This window comes from Caloenas nicobarica, chromosome 1 (genome assembly GCF_036013445.1).
Source record: "Caloenas nicobarica isolate bCalNic1 chromosome 1, bCalNic1.hap1, whole genome shotgun sequence".
Classification (NCBI taxonomy): Eukaryota; Metazoa; Chordata; class Aves; order Columbiformes; family Columbidae; genus Caloenas; species Caloenas nicobarica.
In genome coordinates, this window is record NC_088245.1 from 117,845,424 (window position 1) to 117,868,572 (window position 23,149).

The window sequence follows — 23,149 nt, forward strand, 5'->3', positions numbered from 1 at the left end:
CTCATATAGTTCTGCTTTTGCTTCTTAAATCTGGATTTATGAATCTAACTTCACTTATGCTATTGAAAAGCAATGGTGTTCAGACAGCAATTTGCCTACCAAATACTACTGGCAGAGCTATGCTAATTTTCTCACTAAGGCTGATGAACCAGTATTTACACAAATGAAAAGAGCATACTAATCTCCTTTCAAACACCATGAAAAAGGCTGCTTAACAAGTAGAGGGAATGAAAAAAAAAGTAGGGCAAGAAATAAAATTTGGAGTTTCTCTAAAGATACGGCACACAATATAAGTGAGACCAAAAATAATCTCACAATAGAACATGACATTAAAAAAGATTAAACAGGAAAAAAACCACACAATGCAATCAAGTTGGTAAATCCTAATTAGCAAAGACCCACCCAGAGATCAACAAAATGCATTCTTTTCATTTTGTAGTACAAAGAAACTGCATATATTACTTGCATTAAAAAGCCTCTAAAATGAATTTAATTAGCTATGAAAGGCTTGATTTTGCCTTTGGGTATACGTAAAAACAGCCGCTGATTTTACAAGTTGCACTGTGATGCCTGGTTGTATAGCAAAAGGAGAATTAAAATCTTTAGGTCGTATTGCCTGTCTGGGTTCAGAGAGGATTTTGTGGTCCAGAATTTGATGACACTTGGCCACAGTCCCAAAGTTTAAGTCAGCAGGCAAATTCAAATTCATGTGGGGCAACAGACCTTTGTATATTTTGGAATCCGATCTGCAAGATACGACTTGAGAGTACTATTTAAATTTCAGGGAGCACACAAGAACACTGTCCATTTTCAGGGAACGCATGGGCAAGCCACATGGCTGAAAGCAAGAGATCTGTATGGAATGTATTACAGTTACCTGAAATACAAAAGGCTGAAGATTATTACACTGATCTGGCCACAAAATAATACATAGGATTACTATGTACTGTTCATCTTCCAATTCTTCAACTGCAAGTAGTTCTTCAGCTATGATAATATTTTTCTCATCAGTTCTACCAGAGCAGAAGCAATTGTGGACAGTTACCATAGCAAACCACTTTGAGTACACACTTCTTTCTTATAACAATTGTATGGGAAAAATATTAGAAAACATATGGCAGACCACCTTTTCTCTACTGCTGTTTTTAAATCTGTCAATGTTTTCTTTAACCTTCGATCAAACGCCAGCTACTATCTGGCAAATATTTTACCAGTAATTGCACAATGGCTTTTCATAAGCGTATAATGAAACGCAATGTTAATTTCCTCAGGACTAACATAGAAATTTTCCCTTCTGTGGGAGTGCAACAGTGCTCTATATTAGGAAAGTAGAAAGGATGCTCTTTTGGAGAAAGCATAGTACAAATACCGAGAATATGTGGGCCTTTTAACAGCTTTTTAACATGGCTGCCCTGTTTCAGATTTTTAACAGATTGTTTAGATCTGCCTCCACAAGAATGTTTGACTCCTAGAACCTTTTGCAATTACTGTTACAATGCCTTTTGCTACTCTGCATGTTAGTTTCCCCATCAGCAAAATTAGACTTAATCTCTTGCAATTCTTTCAGTCAGGACAATATTAATAATTGCCACTGGTTTAGGTAGCCCATCCTGAGAAACTTTCACCATGACTGAAGATACTTCTAGGACTTCTGACAGGGACTTTCAGACACCTTGGGCAGTGTACATGAGAAATGATCTGTACAGAACAGTCACAGTTGTACTGCTCATAACCAATTAAGCTTTTTGAGAGCTTTTAACTAAAAGCTTAGACCTGAACCAAGGTATCAGCTAACAGGATCTGTCTACAGGATACATATGTATATGTGCATGCATATATAGTCATTTGGATGAGTTCTTCATTACCAACGTATTTATTTTTTTCCGAGAAACTCAGATGATGCATACTTAAACAGGTATATTCCACTGTAGCAATGAGAGATGAGATCACTACAACTTGCCTGTCTATAGCAGCATGTTTGAGAGCATCTTACCTTGACATGGTGTATCAGGTGCTCAACTTCATTCACTTTATATGTCTCTATTCCTAACTCTTTAGATAACCGCAAGAGACGATTTTGTGTTGGCCCCACATAAGCTCCTCCAAGGTCCACATATTTAACATGCTTATTCTAGTTTATCACACACAACACACAAAGGGGGAAAGAAAAAGAAAAAAGATATATATTAAAAAAATATAAGCCTTTTGTAAACAGCATGCAACTTAAAAGAGCAACCCAGAGGAATTCTTTAAGTGAAACACTCCCAGAGCATTTTGACCAAGATTCCTCTTCCCATGGAAAACTTCAGTTATTTGGTAGAGTTCTGGTGTGGTGATTACCGAGAATCTCAGATAAGGAGTTCATAACCAGGCAGAGAAAGAAGGACAGAGTCAGAGACATCTGTGCAGCTCTTGCTCAGTCAGGCATCTCCCCAATGACTAGTTCAAAACAGACTGTACTAGGAAGTCGCACAGGTAAGATTTTCTAGTGAGCAGACTGGGACAGGGTCTCCAGAGTCGAAGTAGGGCAGAAGGTAAAGCAGTGAAGGGAGACATGCTGGTTCTAGTTCCCAGCCACCCCTGCCATTCCTCCAGCCTCCATGTCTCCTCACGGCACTTGTTATGGTTCAGCTCAAAGCTCTTCACAGCATAGTTCACAGCATAGCTAATCATGTTCTCCTTGCTGGAGGAAAGAACTGATGACTCCAGCGACTGCAGATCACACAGAAATATTCCCTCCCCGGCATCATGCCAGTCTTTCCCTACTCTTTCTAGTACAATATCAGGAAATTTCCCACCTGCTAGTGCTCTAGAAATATATGTATAATTATACATATGTATAGTATATACTATATGTATTTATATGTAGTATAGATGAGTTTGAAGATAATTACCCTTACGGTGAAAGTTCTTCCACCAACTCTGTCATTGGCTTCAAGCAACACCACATTCAAGCCTGACTCAGTCAGCAGTTTGGCTGCTGAGAGACCTAAAAAATAAAAAGAAAAACAATATAAAGGATACTTCTGTATGTGCACCCTACGGCTTTTGTGACTTGACATGTTAAACACTAAAATAGGTATACATCCAAATACTGAATTTTTCATTCAAACACTTTGCTGGAGGGTGAGGAATGTCCTGAATTTCAAAAGCTTTCATGAAACCTGTTGTGTCTGCTTTCCAGCTCTGAATATTTTAAAGTACATTAGCAAAGTTCCCATACAGTCAGGTCACAGGTGTCTTCTCCTGAAGAACACGTGGTCTGACTCCAAAGAGTGTGTGCTTGTGTGTGCCAACAAAAAGAAGCAATATGGGTAAGTATCCAGAAAAAAAAGTTTCATTCCTCATCCATTTTCTCCGTACACTTTTATTTCCACCTTTCAATTCTTGAAGCTGAGACACCAAGAAAGGGAACAAGGGGGAACACAGGAGAGAACATCTCATTTTAATTCTGATGCCATAAATCCTCATAATTACAAAGGAAAATATTAGTGCCAGACCCTGCAGCAAGTATATCGAACCACTATAGGAATGAAGGGAACTAGAAAGGGTGCACAACATAGAGGGAATACAGCCCACAACCTCTAAACTTAAGATCACCTCTGCCTTTCCTGTTGGCACATATAAACGGAGATTTGTATAAACGGAGGTTCTTATTTTGGACACATGAGTGAATTTCTAGTGGGATGGCAAGAGAGATATTCTAGGGGGTTGCATCATCCTCTTGAATTGGTAGGATGTGTTGAAGAAAGTTCAACACAGACCAGGCTAGAGGCCACACTCATACATCATAATTCAGCTATCCTTTCTGGCTCCCTGCCTTGTCACCATCAGAAGACAACCAGTTTCCTCTCTGTGTCCTAGTACAGGTTTTTGAGAAGGAGGAGTCCAAGGAGATTGTTCCAAGCATAAGGCAGCCATGGAAGAAATGGCAAAAGCACTCACAGGAAAAAGAGATGACCCAAGCTAGCATGACATGACTGAATGAAATGATAATGAAGAAAATATAGTAGCCCTGGATAGAGAAAGAGTATTAATGAGAGCTACTAGAGGTGCTACAGAACATCCTGGTTGCCAACTAGTGGCTTAGGAGTAGGTCCTGTTCCCAGGACTGCAGTAAATCTGTTGCACTATGCTAGTTAAATCACTTAAGCTCTTTGTTTCCTCATCTGTAAAAGAGAGACAATGGTGTAGACCTTTCTATCTAAAGGATTTGACTTTTTCTGAAGAAAAGCAGCAGATGTTACCATTAAAAGTTCATACTGTCCTGCTTTTATTTCTAGCTTCATAGGCTTATTTATCTTGGCTTTTCACATACATGTTAGTGAGAAAAACAGAAATGACACTGATAAAGGTCTTTCCACACTTCCTTATTGAGGAAATTATATTGCAAAAACATCTGGCTGTATCAGTGGCCTTGACTACACTCACAAATATTAGAGGATACTAAAGAAGAACAAAATACAGAAAACAGTCATGGTATGCAAACACAGACCACCCCTTCAAAAAACTTGCAAAAAATAGACAACAAAACTCCTAAATAAATATAGCTAACCAGTTAAGGGAAGGAAAAAAAAAAAAAAAAGAAAGAAAAAAGTTGCGCTTCAAAAGATACAAATATTTCACCAGTTGAGTGAGGATCAATAGTAGTTATTAATAATTTGCAGAGTGAATACATAACTTGAAGGCTGTCGTCACTGCAGGTTTCTGTTGGCCTATCATGCTAACAGGTATTGACTAATCCATTAATAACATTCAGTTACCAACACTGATTAAGGAATACAAAATTTTACTTTCTTTATTAAAATCTAATGAATAAATATTTCAGTACAGCTGGGAACAAAGGCAGTTCATTCCCGAGAGCTGAACAGATAGGTCTCGAGACTCAACTGGAACACAGTCGACGCACACAGGCATCAGCCCAGATACCACCTCCTTGTTTCCTTACGCACCTTTTATCCATGCTATTGCACCTACCCACTATTTACTCCCTACTGTTTATTTTGGGGCACATGCTACCTTTTTTTTTCTCTCCATACATTCCCAGATACACCTGTTAGAGATGGATAATAGTTTACTCTTTCCCGGTACAAATACAAAAAACAAACAAGCAAAAAAACCCAACAGTGTGGAGGGGAAGACTGGGCTCTTTAATACCTTGCTGCCCCATGCCCATCCTCCAGCAGATCAGATCTCTATAGAGGAAGATGTGTCCTTGGGGCTTCACTCCATAGTGGAAGTTGCAGTCTATAGGCTTCCCAGACTAAGCACCACCTGACCACTTACTCCTTTTCCAAGGCTGGTGATCCACACCCTTCTCTCACCTGCATGACAGCTCTCTTTTGGTCCAATATTTGCTGGAGAAATTATGCAAATGATTGCTGACAAAGGCAGGGAACATAGCCAACCTCTAGCTCCTCCACTCCCTCATCACTAACGGAGATGTAACTGGGGAAATCCGTGGAAGAAGTGAAGGCAGAGGCTCAGGAGAGTCAGATGGCACAGCAAAGGACCAGATTAGGTCTCATGGCATGCATAATGCAGGATAAGGCAAGACTGCTGTCACAGACACCACGTTACAATGCAATATTGACAGGCAGGAATGTTGATATTTTTGGTATCTCACACATTTGGAATCACAGTACTGTCACATCAACCCATACCTGTTCCCTGGAGCTGGACTCAAGATCCCAAACTGGGTCTTGAACTGTTATTATAGTAACAGCAAGAGAACTGGATGCTGCAGAGGGAGAGCTCCGAGTCAAAGTGATACAAGGACAGATAAGGTGCCAGGAACAGCAACAAAAATATATTAAAATGGAAATGAATACTAGCACATGAATATTGGGGCATGAGGTTGAGGTTTGCATTTCAGAAACTAAAAATTGCTGCAGGAAACTCCTATAAACCTCTTTTCTGGGCAAGAGTCAAAGTGGCCTCTCTGTGCTTAATACCCCAGTTGTCACAAGCAGAGCATGCAGGAGGTCTGTGAAGGAAAGCCTGGAAAGATCTGTCATACATGATATAAGATATAAACTTCTTGAGATGTTTAACCCTTCACAAGTTTCACACATTTCGGAACTGCCTCTGCCTTACCTCTCACGCCTTTGCACATCACTAACAAAAAGTAGATCTTCAACACTGTCCGTGTTGCTCACAAGCGAGGTAAACAGCCACATTCAAATGTTAAGTTCATCCAAAAATGGGACTGATGCTGTTGCTACTCTCATTTCATCCACAATGTTTCGTCACCCAGTTGCACCTTTCACACCTCCCCAGGAGCATTTCAAAAGACACAGATCTGAATTGCAATACAAGGGCTCAACCACTTTCATCACCACTTCGCAGAGGACAGCAATTGAGTCCAGTTTCCATTGCAGGTCAGCCTTCCCCAAGAGGCAGAGAGCCATCTATATAGCAGAAAACGTATGGTTAAGCAGCACCTGCAGCTCTTTTCAGAGAATCGATAGGCAGGTAATTACTGTAAACAACAAAGAAGCCAAGATGATCAATCTTATTTGAAGCCCCAGACAGAAAATACCTTTATGTTTAGAGGATGTTTAATCGTGCAAGCCTTCATCCGTTACCATGGCAACCCAGTACCCAACTGCAGCCACTCAGAGATATCAGTGAGAGATTGCCTCCCCCAGAATTTTATAAAGCAAGTTCAAGCCACAAAAATAATTTCTCCATCATGTAGCACTTCACATTTACACGGATCTTACTCAAATGTAATAATCACAAGAATTATTCAATCTTCAGTGACAACTTATTTCTTTCCTGTTTGACATCTCTGTACCTGTGAAACATCTTAAATTGAACCATTTCATTGAACAGGTTTGTTATAACCTCATTTCTTAGCATTAAAATCTTTCTTACATTAAGAGAACAACTAATTCAGATATTATTAATTTTTAGAAGAAAAAAAATCTTAAATTTCTATGCTAGGGCAGAATCCAAACTCACGTTTCGATTGACGAATGTGACAAGAGTTGCATTTTCCATCTGAACTGCATGTATTACAGGCTACAATGAGGCCCTAGAGTCAAATATAATACATCTGACTACCAAAAAAAAAATTCAAAGTAATTTTATAAAAAACTCATCGAAATTTTGTAACACCAGTCTGATTCTGCCTGAAATCAGCAAATTTACAGAAATATTCTTTTACAGAATCACACACAGAATCACAGAATGTCAGGGATTGGAAGGGACTTTGAAAGATCATCTAGCCCACTCCCCCCATTAGGAACACCTAGATGAGGCTACACAGGAATGTGCCCAGGCGGGTGTTGAATGTTTCCAGAGAAGGAGACTCCACAACCTCCCTGGGCAGCCTGTTCCAGTGTTCTGTCACCCGCACGGTGAAGAAGTTTCTTCTCAAATTTAAGTGGAACCTCCTGTGTTCCAGCTTGAACTCATTGCCCCTCATCCTACCATTGGTTGTCACTGAGAAGAGCCTGGCTCCATCCTCCTGACACCCACCCTTTATATATTTATAAACACGAATGAGGTCACCCCTCAGTCTCCTCTTCTCCAAACTAAAGAGCCCCAGCTCCCTCAGCCTTTCCTCGTAAAGGAGATGCTCCACTCCCCTAATCAGCTTTGTGGCTCTGCACTGGACTTTCTCCAGCAGCTCCTTGTCCTTCTGGAACTGAGGGGCCAAGAACTGGACACAATATTCCAGATGAGGTCTCACCAGGGCAGAGTAGAGGGGCAGGAGAACCTCTCTTGACCTACTAACCACCCCTCTTCTAATACACCCCAGGATGCCATTGGCCTTCTTGGCCACAAGGGCACAGTGCTGGCTCATGGTCATCCTGCTGTCCACCAGGACCCCCAGGTCCCTTTCCCCTACACTGCTCTCTAACAGGTCATTCCCCAACTTATACTGGAACCTGGGGTTGTTCCTACCCAGATGCAAGACTCTACACTTGCCCTTGTTGTATTTCATTAAATTTTTCCCTGCCCAACGCTCCAGCCTGTCCAGGTCTCGCTGGATGGCAGCACGGCCTTCTGGCGTGTCAGCCACTCCTCCCAGCTTGGTGTCATCAGAAAACTTGCTGATAGTACACTCAATTCCCTCATCCAAGTCGTTGATGAATATATTGAATAATACTGGCCCCAGAACTGACCCTTGAGGCACTCCACTAGATACAGGCCTCCAACCAGACTCCGCCCCATCGACCATGACCTTCTGGTTTCTTTCCTTCAGCCAGTTTGCAGTCCACCTCACTACCTGATCATCCAGTCCACACTTCCTCAGTTTAGCAGCAAGGATGATGTGGGAGACTGTGTCAAATGCTTTACTGAAATCTAGATAGACCACATCCACTGCTCTGCCATCATCTATCCACCTCGTTATGTCTTCATAAAAGGCTATGAGGTTGGTCAAGCACGACTTCCGCTTGGTGAAGTCATGTCGACTGCCCCTAATGACCCTCTTATCCTTGATATGCCTTGAGATGGCACCAAGAATAAGTTGTTCCATCAGCTCTCCAGGGATGGAGGTGAGGCTGACTAGTCTATAGTTACCCGGGTCCTCCTTCTTGCCCTTTTTGAAGACTGGAGTGACATTTGCTTTCCTCCAATCCTCAGGCACCTCTCCCATTTCCCAAGACTTAGCAAAGATGATGGAGAGTGGCCTAGCAATGAGTTCAGCCAGCTCTCTCAGCACCCATGGGTGCAACCCATCTGGACCCATGGATTTATGGATGTCCAGATTGCTTAATTGCTCCCTAACCCAGTCCTCATCAAAGAAGGCAAACTCCTCCGTTGCCCTGCCTTCCTCTGGGGCCTCAGGGGTACGGGGCTCCTCAGGACAGCCTCCAGCAGAGTAGACAGAGACAAAGAAGGCATTCAGTAACTCTGCCTTCTCTGTATCTTCTGTCACCAGGGCACCCACCTCATTCATCAGTGGGCCTACATTGCCTCTAGTATAAGTTTTGTCTGCCATGTATTTGAAGAAGCTCTTTCTGTTGTCCTTGACCCCTCTCGCAAGGTTTAATTCTAAGGAGGCCTTAGCTTTCCTAGTTGCCTCCCTACATCCTCTGACAATAGCCTTATATTCTTCCCAAGTGGCCAGCCCCTCCTTCCATGATCTGTAAACTCTCCTCTTCCACTTGAGCTTGCCCAGCTGTTCCCTGTTTAACCACGCAGGTCTCCTGGCTCCCTTCCTTGACTTCCTACGTGTCGGGACTACCTTAGCATTTACCTTAGCATTTCCACAAAAATTTTACTAGGAAAGAACATGATTGTAAGTTGCATCTCTAATACATCTCTAAATTATACCTCTATCTTCTTCCATTTAGTCATATTTTTTATAGGATACTTCTCTCATTCTCTGGTTGGCTAGAGAACCAATACACAATAGCAAGCCCATCAGCAAGATTTTATTTCTTGCTCAGGCTACACTCAATTCCCTGGCAGTGTGCAAGGGACAGGGTGGGTAACTTGGAGAAGGATAGATTATAAAGCTGTAAAATAATGTTTACTTCTGAAGGCATTCCCACAGGTCCTGATGTACCTTCTCTATTATTCACCACTTTATCATATTCCCCTAAGTTTATTGTCTCCCTTTTAAGAACGACAAAAAAACCCTTTTATCTCATATATGCAATTATAAACATCATCTACAAATTTTAAATGTAAATTCATGTAGAGGGCAAAGAAAGAGCCTCTAAGACACTGGCATTCACTTAATAGCTTCTAAGGTGGCTGTCAAAAATTCATTTACTTTATAAACTTTAAAATGTCTCTCTCTGACCAAAACTGTAAGTTGAACAGAACAAAATGCTGCCATCATCCTGGTACTGTACTTACTTGCAGGTCTTACTGCAGAACTTCCATGTCTCACACCTGGATTTCCTCAGATTCATGAAATTGACTGATATTTGTCTCTCCTCCTCTTTATTTATTTATCTTAACACCAAAGATATGTTTACAAAGTACTGTCCATGGTGGTTTTAACATTTGTAACAGATGCCAGGCACTTGAGACTCGCATACAAACATTGGCTGTACACATAGGTTAGAAACATCCAAGATTTACAAGAGACAAGGAGCTGATTTTTACCTTTGTTGTGCCTCCACAACTTGGATATACATCTGTGAACAAGCTCTGCACTGGCTTGGTTAATTGCTGACAGCATCCCCCTTGACAACACGTGTTGAAGCAGGGGCTAACACCTGGTTTTCCCCAGTGTATTTATTTGCAGTGTGGCAGCTGCACACCCAGTCATCCTCCAGGCAACCAGCTCAGAGCCAAAGGGCTGCTGTAATTACCTTTTAAATAAAGCCCAAACTGCTGAGTTTCTTGAGGACTTTTTCCTTGCTCTCAAACTGTTCAGCCACATCTAAATCACTGCAGAGATGTCGCATAACAGATGCTGCTTCACCCAGACCCAGAGGGCAGAGCATCCCGCAGGACGAGAGTCTGAGCCTGAGCACTCTTGATAAAGTCCAGGGCAGTAAAAAAGATGTAGCACAAGGTTCAACATGAGGAATTGCCACAAAATGCACCTTGAAAATGGCGTAATGACTCAGCTTGCTGAACAAGCACTGTCCTCTGCCCTGGGATGAATGAAGAAAATGTTTCACGAGACTGATAGCAAGAAAAGGAAACATATCGTAATTTATTATACATAAACATGTAAGAGTTGAGTTCAGGGTCACTAAGGTAAATGAACTCAAGTATTTCTTAACATAAGTATTCAAAAATATTAGTCAGATCACGTTTGTCTATCAACATTTAACATCTTGAAGTTGTTATTTTAGAAGTCTCAAGATTTGTATTTGTCTTCTTGATTTTGTGTCTAAGTCTCATTTTTACCAGAGGGGCCAGGAATTTAATTTCTTTTCTTAATGAAGTGATGAGTCTCACAAAAAAAAAAAAAAAAAAAAAAAAAAACAACAAAACACAAAAAAACCCTGAAGTAGCTGAAATGTTAAGAAAAAACAGCAAATCTGTCAAAACCTACACAAAGTTATGGAAGCCAGCATTGCTGTGGGATCACATCAGGAACACAACTTCCCTCACTGTTAGTTGTCTGCATACAGTAACCCTTACCTACCATGTCTGACTCATAATTTCTCAGAAATACATACAAAATGCACATGGCAAATAAATGAGATTGACCAAAACCGCTGCACTGTACCCAGTGAAACAAAATGCACCTGTTTTAAGACCACAGAACTTCTGAGGAGAACCCTTTTGTTAGTGGTCAGCACAATTCCAGCGTTTGACCCAGGATAACAGGAAGAAATGGAGAGGAGTATGGCCCAAGTAGTTGAAGTAAATTTTGGGAGATGCAGAAAAACACTCCTTCAACCCATAATAGTGTCAGGGTAAGTTTCTACCATCTAAAAATTAGATCAGTTGATGGAAGAACCTTGTTTGCTCTTGCTTAGACCTAATTACTCTCAAGTTCAAATAAAAATCCTCCCTGTTTATACTCAGAGTTCTCTGACCTCCTTTTAAGAGACATTCCAAAAACATCATTTAAGTTCAGTGCCACCAGCGCAATAGAGTTTGCATCCTGCTGTGATACTGATGAAGAGCAGAACCAGAGAATAGGCATGTACTTATCTGCAGCTAAGCAGCCATTTTGCACTGGTGGGTTTTCTCCTTCAAATCTTCCACAGTTTCTTTATTGCATTACAGTGTTATAAACTGCAGTTTAATAGCGTTGGTTTTGTTTGTGTTGACTGTTCTAATGAACAGAATCCGATTACTGCTCTGCCACTGAGTGATTGAACCTGGCACTGGTCACCTTTACCTCTGTCACTCATCATTAGCCAGCTAAAATGTTTTAATTGAAATAATGGCTTGAGACAATAATGCCTGTGAGGCATTATAGATAAGGACTGTGAGGAAAAAAACAAAAACAAAACCACCACACCACAACCATGGACTGGGGGTCTGGGTGAGTTAAGGTGATACAGCATTTTTGTAGCTTTCCTCTTGTGAAGAATACTATCCATTTATAAATTGAAGGGACATGCTCAGAATTTTAACGAGAGCACTACAACAGAGATAGCTAAGAGCACACTGCTTGAAACAGTTCACAACAGGCTGGCACAACACTGTCAAAAATGTTGAGCATGCACAAGAGAACAACAGTCAGTTTTCCTGCTTCATTGTTTTCTTCTCTGCAAGACAAGGTACACAGCACACAGATTGCTCCAAGAATTGCCTAGGTGACAATACTTCTGAAAAGCAAAGAGCTACAAGGACAATGAGCTACTGCAATCCGACAATACCTTATATTAACCTAGCCTCTCACCTAAATCCATATGTTTTCATGGGGAAGGCAACCTTCTAACTTCTCTAATTTGGGCTACCTTTACAAAGGTGCTTTAGATACCTCACTCAATCTCACAGAAGAAAGATATAAAGGTTATAGTTCAGAACCTAAAAACATCATAGAGCTGCATGTCTGTAAATTGTCACTCTTGGTTATTCTCAATGCCTCACCTCCATGTGCTGAACAGTACAGTGAAAGGTATCAAAGCAACTCTTTTTTGATGCAAGTTGTCTGACTGTGGGAGGGGATACTCTCTCTTCGTAAGCTGTATCACTGTGCAGCAATGAATGCCATTAAAACTAGTATTACTTGTCTACAACATTAGAGAATTTAAAAACAAACAAACAAACAACAACAGTTTCAGGAACCCTGAAGGAGAAATAAAAGCCATTATCAATCTGCCTATAAGTTTAAAATATACATTTACATAAAATATTTGTATAAATGACATAACACTTCTGCCTAGGATATAGCACTCTATGAGCAAATATAATTTATTTCTGTTAGCATTTAATTGTCTAGGTGAGGCAATGAGTTTTCCTCTCTGAGCACCGGTTCTGTAAACTCGCACCAAGGTTAGTATGAGCATCCCCATGAGTTAGTGCAACTTTACATGAACATAAGCTCTAGTACCAACTTTCTGTGATCTCTCCTCCCTCACAGTGCTCCCAGATGATTCATTTGCAGTATTTATCCAGCAAAAACCCAAACAACAACCAACAACCAAAAAAACCACCACACCACAACCCCAAAACACAAACAAACACACAACCACACATCCACATTTAGCACGTCCTTTGTTATGGCCCCAGGATACATTGAAGAGTTAAAGTTGATTGCGTTGTTATTATTATTATTATTATTTTCATTATCATTATTATCATTATTATTATTATCTGTAGTGCAGTATTATCTCACACTTTCAATGCCAGGGCCTGCTTTGGCTTAGGTCTTCCTTTTCAGCTAGTTTACAACCTGCCTCAAACCACAACAGAGGGAAGAAATGAAGGAGATAAAGATAATTGAAAGACAAGGTAGTACTACAACAAACATACCATAGCATTGGAAAAAAAAACTTAGCACAATGAACTGGCTGAGGCACTATATGGGTAGTTTACTAAAAGCGTGCTTTTAGGCATTATTATTACAAAGAGATATACAAGCAAATAGAATACCAGCTAGATTTACTCTGAAGAAGAGTTTTGCCTTCCAGACCCAGCAATGTTGGAAAAAAAGGCTAAGCTATGTCTGGAAAGTTTTACATAATTATGCAGCAGTTGCCTCAGAAGAGAAATGCTTGTCTGTTTTGCTAAGTCTTGCATGTTCTCAAGCAAAGAATTCATTTTTTTAGTCCTCTGAGAAAAGTCAATGCTCAGAACGCACGACCAAATAAAATATGTGAACTTAAAAAAATAAACGAACTATCATTCCCATATCTAGACATTAAAGAGTATCATGCAATTTCCCAGATTTCTAAGTACCTGATGACCCACAGGTATCAATCTACAGAAGGTCACTTCTCACAGCAGCTAGCAAAGCCCCCAGCAGAGCCACCATGCCCTCATTCTGCAGCTATCCATTTCTTTTCATGTTTTCCTTGATCTTCGGCTAAATATTTTCATGCAGTTGCACCTAATAATTATGGATTTACACTGAGCATATCTCTGTATTACTTTCAAATATCCACAAAGCTGTGCCCCAGTGACACTTTGGAAATTTCTATCATCACCATAGCACATGTATACAAGTAGGTAAGTGTACACACACATGCACAAGCAGGCTAGATACCGCTAGCTTGTAAGGATTTGTGAATATTTTATCTATTTGAACTGAAAAATGAAGATGAATCCCAACACTTACCAGCATCCTACACAACCACTTAAATTGCCAGCCAGCTTTTTGCTGATATCCCAAAAAGATCACTTCATTTATTGACAGGCAGCTCAGGATGAGTTGAGATATCAAAGGCTGAGAACATAGATGTCATTCAGAGAAGTGCAAAAGGGAACCACTGAATGACGCAATCTCCAAATGACTGTCTTCTCTCCATCTCTAAGTGCAGGCAGGAGAAAGTTCGAACTAAACACAGCATAAAAACACCAGTGTTATGAAAGAAAAAACAGTACCATTAGATTTGTACCATTCTGATATAATGTGTGAGGAAAAAAATAAGGTGAAGGAAGAGTATAGAGGGAAAAAAAGAAGTATCTGAGGTGTAAAATAAAATAACTTACAGTCTCTCCTAACTGTGCTCACTTTTTTAGCATAACTCACTGATTCAGCCTCTGGCCAAGCTAGCCTGATAAAAAAATCAACTCATATTGAAACAAAAGAGGCGTGTTGCTCCAACATTTAATGCGTTCAAACACAGATCTATCACTCAAGCAAACAGGATGCAAGTTTATATGCAAACTATCCACATAATCATGATGCATAGTACGAATCGGCTGTTTGATCAGCTGTTGCCATGTGCAGCCAACCGACTAGACTGCATTCAATGTTTTACATATGAATTATACTATCAAGATAAAGACCAGCTAGCTGGGAGGCAGGAGTCTACATAGGCACCTTTCCTTCCCCACCCCCCTCACTCTCAGCTGAGTTCTAGAGTGGAAACTGAAAAACATGAAGAAGTTGAAAGTAATATTTGTAAGATGAACAGGTTTCAAATGAATTAAAACTGCATGGAACTCTTTAACCACCTGAACCATGAAGTGACAAACAGTGGTCACCACCATAACCTAATTCTTGTGACTGGAAGATGCCAGAGGCTCTAATGAACCACAGCCAGACACTTCAGTGTCAAGCTAGTGTTAAAAAATAGCACATCTATGGTGTATTTTGCCGTATACAACCATCACCAGTAGTAGCTCATGAGGTCTCAAACTTTCTAGACTGGACTATCCTCTCTTCCAGAGATGGTCTGCACTTTGTGTTCCTCCATCCTGTCCCCTGTCCTCTCTTCTTCTACAGAACCACACACAGACCCCCTACAAAAAGCCTGATGCCCCTCATTTCCTTGAGCAGTTCCCTGTTCTCCATCCTCAGCAGCTAGTGCTCCTGATGCCATCAGGAACCCATCCTTCTTTACACCAAGTCCATGCAGTTGAGTCCCATGGGTGGGGTGGGGAGAGCAGCCCCACATATTTGCTAGGAACATCTTTCTGGCAGTGGGAGCAGCACAAAGAAAGACAGGGGAGAGAGGAAGAGATGTGGGAGAAGAAAAAGATGAGTTGAATTCCCTCAAGCAGCTTTGTCCCTGAAAATGTTTCACTCTCTTTCTCCATGCATGCCTGCTCTTCCCATAAATAATATTAACATGGTTTCTTGACTAAGTCAATGCAACTCCTCTGTGGCTCGAGGGCCACTTTCCAGTGTCTGTTTTCTACCTAACTTATTCAGAACTCAGGATCTCCACAACTGAGATATTGATGCTCATTCCTCTTTCTGTCCCCTCACAGCACTCCAGCCCCAAATACTGGTCATAATAATGGTTTGTGGAGAAAATACAGTTTCGAAAGGACTTCACATTGACATTACATTTAAGGAAGCTGTTTGAATAGAAAATTGACAGGACAGAACAGGTTGCACAAAATACAAGTGCATGAGGGGGTTATTTAAAAGAAACTAGACTTTCATGGTTTCAATACCAACATGCTGTAGTGCACTTGCATTGACCACTAAAGTCAAAACAAACAAACAAACAAAAACCACAAACAAGGTTCATACAACACTACATAAACCTTAGAATCAGTCTGCCAGGAAATAAAGCTAGTCAATTAGATGAAGGATGACATTTTGACAAATCATCTCGCAAGGCAGCAAGAACCTTAATATCTAACATAAGTCTACAAGGATGAAATAGGTTATCAGCCCAGAAAGAAAATCATGTTAAGTTCGAAAATGGCTATATAAAAATTAAACTACTGAAACTATAATGAGATGAATCGATTTTCCTCAAGAAATTGAAGCCCGGTTGAATTATGACTGATTTCAGAAACAGAACTGAGAGCTTTTTAAGTGCATCAAGACATTCTCTGTAAAGAGAAACCAAAGGAAGGTCTTCAGTCCGCTATGGCAGGGCTCAGCAAACTTTCATAACCACGCTAAACTTCATCATTGTATCAGTGCACACTGTGAAGTACCTGCTACAGAACTGAGACAAAACACAAAGGCAAGCAACTGCTGTTCTACGAAGGGCAGTGAGAAAATATGGCTTTTTATCCTTAAATAACAGAACTGCTCAACTATAGCTGTCAGTTGTGCTATAGAGAAAGAAATTGTGCCAGTGGGAAATTTGCCCAAATCACCCAGATTGTTTACACACACAGAACAGTAACTTCTGCAGAAGGAAAGTCTTCTCAATTGACTAAATTATGCATAAGACCTAATTCATTGTCATTAGCTGCTCTGTAAGATATGTAAATATAGAGCAAACTCTGCTGGTTTATGATACTACACACAGCACTGGAAGTTTACCTCTGGGACTACCAGGGCTGTGTAAGACTGCATTGCTCAGGCTGCCTCCTTCAGTAGTACAAACCTGCCTGCTTAGCTTTTTGCCAGACTTTTCCACCTTTTGGTAAGACCACCTCCACTCACTCCCTAGCTGTCCTTCAGTCTTCACATACTCCTGAGATCATGTCAGACAGCCTGAGCACACCCAGGATGGAGCCAGGGCAGTGGGATGCTCCTCACAGCCTCTGGGACTGTGGGCAACAGTGTTTGACCTGGACTTGTATCACTGTGGTGATGAACATCTTGCTGGAGACTGACACCATGGTCACTTTCTACAGGGGAGGAAACATGCTGAATTGTGCGTCTGTAAAATTACTCTTCTCCTTGATGGTGTCAAAGAGTAAAATCAGCAAATCAAATTCACAAGTACACAGAATGGGATCTTTTGGTAATCTCTTGTTGCTACAAGAAAATAAAAGAAAAAAGTAGTCAAGGAGAAGACACAGAGGATGGAGACAGATGATGTAGATGCACATCTGTGGTCAAGATGACCAAGTAAATTATTTTTAACCGAGTCTTCATGGAAGAAGAGCAGAAAATTGAAACACCGTTTCCATGTAGTAGCCTTTGATCCGCAAAATTAAAAGTATCCCAAGACAGCAAGTTTGCAGTGTCTATGTTAGCAAATAGTGCAGAATGGCAGAAGATCTGCAGAGTAAAACAGTTGTATCTGGAATACTCAGTACCCATACTGTATGCAAAACAGGGGCTTTATTTCAGACTAGCTGTTGTATGATCTTACAGGTTGAACATCTGTTTAGGGACTGGAGCTCAAAAGGTGAGCTCCTAGAGCATGACTTCCCATGTAGTCTCATGCAAAAAGGAATCTGATGCGTATTCTCTGAGCCTGCTCTGTGGTGCACACCATTAGAGCAATAACTAGGATCAATCAGGAGATTTGCTCAAGGTACACGCTTGATCCAAACCAATACACTAATGTAGATGGATACCTACCGGCACCTGTAGTGTGATTAGGTTCTAGTCGAGTGCTAGACTAGACTCTGGCAAATCTAACAAACTAAAAGCACCACTGCAGGTGGTTGCCCAAGTAAACAATGGACTAAACTTTTTTAAAAGAAATCTAAGCTTCTCCTGGGTCTAATCTTGTTTGTCAAAAACCATGCAATTTAGCAGTACAGATAAGAAAATGCTGTGGACTTTGCAGTTTGTAACGCTAATATCAACTGCCACCTATAAATTTGGGTTCTCCACCAGTTATTTCAAAACACCCAGGACTCCCTTGCACAAAGTTTTGCCACCCTAACTTACCCTTTTTCGTGTCTTCAAGGGCGGTTATCACATTTTGCTGAAGAGACAGAATGAACTTTCCCTAACACCACCCTTTTGCAATGGTTAAATAAGCTAATGGAAAAGCTTTTCTTAACGATGCATTGCTTTGAGCCTTGGGAAATGAGATGGCTCCTGTAGGTAGAACAGAAAGCTTCTTATCAAATCAACTTTCAGACCAATCAGGACGTATCAGTCAGTGAATTACAATAGTGTCCCCACTGCCTGGGCTACCAAACTATCTCACAACATAATGCAGCTGCTTTCTGTCCTGTTTGCTGTGTATTGCCAAGTTTTATTTTAAAAATCTAGAAGCAGAATGGTCGACTCCACCTACTCGGCTCATATTCCTTTGCAGTAGCTATGACAGTAGTTGTATAAAAAACGAAGAACCCCCTGATGGCAGATACAGAGATGGGTGATTGAAAATATGAACGAAGATGTTCATCATGTAAACTGATAGGGAAATGCCCTGGATTCCCTCTGCCTGAGTGCATCCCAGAGAGGGTGGTATCCCTCACAATCCTCCCACAGATGGGTCCACTCCATTTCATCATGCACAGCTATTTCATCCATACCCATATTTTGTTTGGTTTGGGTTTTTTGTTTGTTTGTTTGTTTTCTCTCCAAATGGGCATTACTATAGGAATATTGGATTGGTAATGTCCTCCAAAATATAGTGTCTCCTTTGGCAAACTATTTCTGTCACCAGTGTGTCAATTAATTAAGAAAATAAGCAAGTTTGATGACACAGCCTCATAGTTTTCACATAGATATTTCCATCCTCGTGCTTAAGGAGTCCTTGCAGGAAAAAAATAAAGCTCAGAGCAAAGAACCTGTCATGACACAAGCTCCAGCTCTAGGAGGGCCTTTTACATTTCTGGTCTAAATATTCTTTAGTACCATGCATACTACATACAGTGTGTGACAAAGTGTTTTCATGTAGCATTTTTAAGTCGGGAAATTTTCTTCTAAAATATTTATTTTTAATCTACATGATTCCCTAAAATTTCAAGGACTTCAGCAGTTTTCCTTGCTAAAGCAAATTCATCCTGTAGTAAACCATCCTGTTCCTCAAATGCCTCTTCAGAGAAACCACCAACCATTTTTTTAGACTTTAAATAAATTAATGAAGACTAATCATGAATAGATTTTCATTAAATAATGCTTATATTAGCCAATTCTTTATTTTTATTCTTTGCTTTTCAACAAACTAAGTGGAATCTTCAGATAAAACATTAGTCACTTCAGAGAACAGTGACTGTCAGGGTTGTGAAGGCCTCTGCACTGCTATTCCATCATTAGGGGTCTTTTTTTACTCTTTAAATTTTAAACCCTACTAATTAAATCTGGATAAAAAATGGGCAGAACTGCTGCCAAAGAGGGTCAGAGCACTGCAAATGGACTGCTTTTACTAACCTAAATAAATAAATAAACAGAAAAGAGAGAGCTGAATGGCACATCTGCAACACATTTGTTTGCATCCTCACATCAGCACAGCAACTCTTTGCTTCTTCTGTGCCTACCTGCTTTTCCTACGGCTGTCGGGGCTAACTCAAGCACACCTACTCTGAAGGCTACATGAGATTTGTGCTGTTCTACAGTCATGCACCAACTGATGCCTTCCTCACCTAAAGGCAGTAACAGTAAAGACTCAGTTGGCTGCACCTCGGGTGGCTCAAAAACAGTGACTTTCTGAAGGAACACACAGCAAATCAGGAGCAATAACAAACCTAGTCTCCAAAGAGCAATCCGGTTTAAAAATCACTTACTTCATTTTCCAGTGGACAGGAAAACAAATTTCTGCAGCAGTTTGGCACGTCAGCAGGAGTTTTCAATCAGAGCAAGGAGAGAGAAAACCCTAGTTTCATCACCTGATTGCAAGGTCAATGATTTACAGAGGAGCATGTTGGTAGAAGGTAGAGGTGAATCAAGAGTTATATGCAGTAGCTAAAGGAAAGTGACTGAAGAGAGGTGTTTAGTCATTAGTAATTTTTGCACATATATATTATTCCAGCCTCTGTGTGAGGGCATGAAATCAGAGTGCTTTGGAGAAGATTTGGTGTAAAAAGAAGCAAATATACAACAGGTTCCTTACCACCACCCTGCCACTTGCCACTATCTGCGAGCAGCAAAGAGTGAAGCACACAATTTAATATGACACAGCACTGCTTCTCTCTTCCAAGTGCTGTTTCAGAAAAACATGTGGGCTGTGCAGGCCTACCATGATTATATTCCCATGGCAACCATGAAAAACAAGGCTATATTAAAAGCTGTTACACTAACTCTTTCACTCCAACTCATTCAACAGAGGGAACTTGTAGCACTACTCCTGGACAAAAACACGCCACTGCAAATGTTTCCCTTCGGAAGGCATGAACAGATAGTTACCACTGGTTAATTTTCTGTAATCTACTTTCACTCTGAAACACAGGGCAAGTTAAAAATCAGCCATAACACTGTACAGAATAAACTGTGCTTTATAGAAAAAACATAATTAATTTTTGCTAATCACATAAATATACTTGAAACATTCAGTAATTATTTGGCGGTTTGTTATCTGAGAATCCTCCTTAGGAAATAATGCCAATTATTTTGTTTGCTACATTTTGTATGGCATTCAAATTGCATGCTGCATACCTTGGTGTAATGGTTAAATAGACATCTAGATTTATATATAAAGTGGAATTAAAAGTTATGTAAAAAAAGGATTAAAAAAAATATGTTTTGTAACACGTATTGAGTAATCTGCTTGCAGTTTGACAAGAAATACTACTTGGATTTGTGGATACATACATACTTACTACGTATTAAGGAGATTTACATACAGCATAGGAGCAGTCACACTGCATACCTTCCAACATTAACAGGCCAAAACCCAGCTGTTTGATATGTCAAAGGCACAGGAAAAAAAAAAAAAACAAAAACAAAAAAAAAAACCAACAAAACAACAACAACAAAACCCACAAAAAAGCAAACAAACAAACAAACCACAAAAAAACACCAAAAAACCCACAAAAAACACAACCACTACTGCACATAGACAATTTATTTGGACATGTGCATCTCAGAACGAAACACATGAGAGAGAGAGAGAGAGATTCACTCTGGGCAGGCACGGTGTTCTTCCAGCCAGGATTACATTAAAACCATCAGATTTCCACCCAGTGCAACAAGCCTTCCAGGCCTGCTGCCCGTTTCTGCCAGGCTGCTCATGCTCTCAAATCCATACCTGCGCTGAATAAGGAACTAGACATTTACTGCACAATTCAGCTGCTTTCAGGCATTTTTCCTTTATGCTTCTACTTGTTCTAAACAGAAGGCACCCCAAAATTTAAATTATTCTTTTCTGACCAAGGGCCTCTGTATATGTGAGGCACGTATAAGCCTCACCTGCCCAAATCTTCCAGGGGCTCCAGTAAGAATTACACAGGGTCAGGGGATGCTGGAACTCGACAGCAAAAGAACCAGATAAATAAAATAATAAAATGAAATGAAATAATGAAAATAAATAATAAATAAAATAAATAACTAATAATAAAACAAACACGATAAAACAGATAATGAAATAATTAATTAATTAATTAATTAATAAGCCAAATATTTAAAGACAAATAGTAAAATAGACAATAAACCAATAAAAGTCAAACATTAAAATAATAAAATATTGCCTGCAACATGTGTCATTCAGCCTGAATCATGGGGACTCTACTCAGCCAGCTTTACGGAGCTGGCTGGGATGCACTCGCACCTCGGGCTTCCCGGAGGAGACCCGCTCCGGCCGAGGACAGGCGAGCTCCAGCCCAGCCTCTACCCCACAGCCGCCGCCGTGATGCTCCGTCCGCCACGCCGGTACCGCCACCTCCCCCTGTCCGGGCGAGCCGGCGGCTGTGCGGGGCGGTGGGCGATGGCACCCAAACCCGGCTGCTCGGCGCCTCATGGGCTGACAGGACGCCCCGCCGCCTCCCCCAGGCCGCTGGACCCACCTGAGATGCCGCCCCCGACCACGATCACGTCGTATCTCTCGGCCATGGCGCTGCCCCCGCACCGCTGCTCGCTCCCTCCGGCGGCGGCTCCGGTCCGGCTGTCGCGTCCCTCGGGCGGGCCCCAACCCGCTCCGCCCCGCCGGTGGGCGACGCCTCCCGCCGCTCCGTGCGAGGCCGAAGGCTGGCGGGGACGCGCTCAGCAGCGCTCCCGGAGCTGTGAGGACCCGGGCGGGGCCCGCGGAGTGAAGGTGCGCACCCCGCTGGGTAAAGGTGCGCACCCCGCCGGGTGAGGATGCCCAGCCTCCCGGGTGAGGGTGCGCACCCCAGGGCGAGCAAGCAGAGCTGTCGCTGTTACCTCCCGGTGATGGCTGATCCCTCTTATTGGCTCTCACCCACAGCGAGAGCCATGTGGGTTGCCCTCATTTCTCCTACCTCCCAAAGGGTTTGGGGAGAGAGCATGCCCCTGGTTGAGGAGCGCAGGCCACGAGGTGCCGAAGCTGCAGGTTGGCTGGTCTCCTCTCCCCAAAGGCTGCGGAAATGTTGGAGGCTGCTTCTGTGCCGTCTGTGATCACCAAAGAGGTGGCAGGGGGGACCTGCGGCTGCCAAGGCTGGCAGAACAGAGCTTGGAGGACCAGTTAGGGCTTTCCTTGTGAGCATCTCAAAACAAGCAGCATGTTGTGGCAACCACAGTTTGTTCTGTGCAACGGTGCCATGCGTCAGTGCTCCTCCAGATCATCCTCCACACCAAGAGTTCCCTGCCAGGACTCCCAAGAGACTCACCCATAGGGAAAAGAACTGGCTCGTCTGGAAACAAAAGTGTCATCAAATTCATCTGGAGCCCTTAGGCTGGTCCCCTACACACCCAGCAGGGTTTCCCATCACTCAGGTTTCTACCTTGCCACGAGAGTGGCTCCAGGAGAACAGGCTTTGGGCATGGTCCGAGCATGCAAATATGTTTCATAAGGTGTACCTGGACAGATTACATCCAGCAGTCATGTCAGTCATAGCTGACCTTCCACACTCAACAGGCTCATGGCAGAAGGGGCCCAAAGAC

At 41.7% G+C, this 23,149-nt stretch overlaps 1 protein-coding gene across 2 annotated transcripts in view; it reads right to left on the reverse strand.

Moving 5' to 3' along the window:
* Positions 1 to 22,166, reverse strand: part of LOC136002554 (amine oxidase [flavin-containing] B-like) — a 53,940-nt gene extending 31,774 nt beyond the window's left edge. For both annotated transcript variants that reach the window (XM_065657720.1, XM_065657712.1), the window contains exons 1-3: positions 22,096 to 22,166; positions 2,895 to 2,989; positions 1,994 to 2,131 (exon numbers count right to left, since the gene is read on the reverse strand). In XM_065657720.1, the coding sequence (XP_065513792.1) occupies positions 1,994 to 2,131; positions 2,895 to 2,989; positions 22,096 to 22,141 (279 nt within the window). In that variant the 5' untranslated portion in view covers positions 22,142 to 22,166. The remainder of the gene's footprint in view (positions 1 to 1,993; positions 2,132 to 2,894; positions 2,990 to 22,095) is intronic.
* Between the last annotated feature and the right edge of the window lie 983 nt (positions 22,167 to 23,149).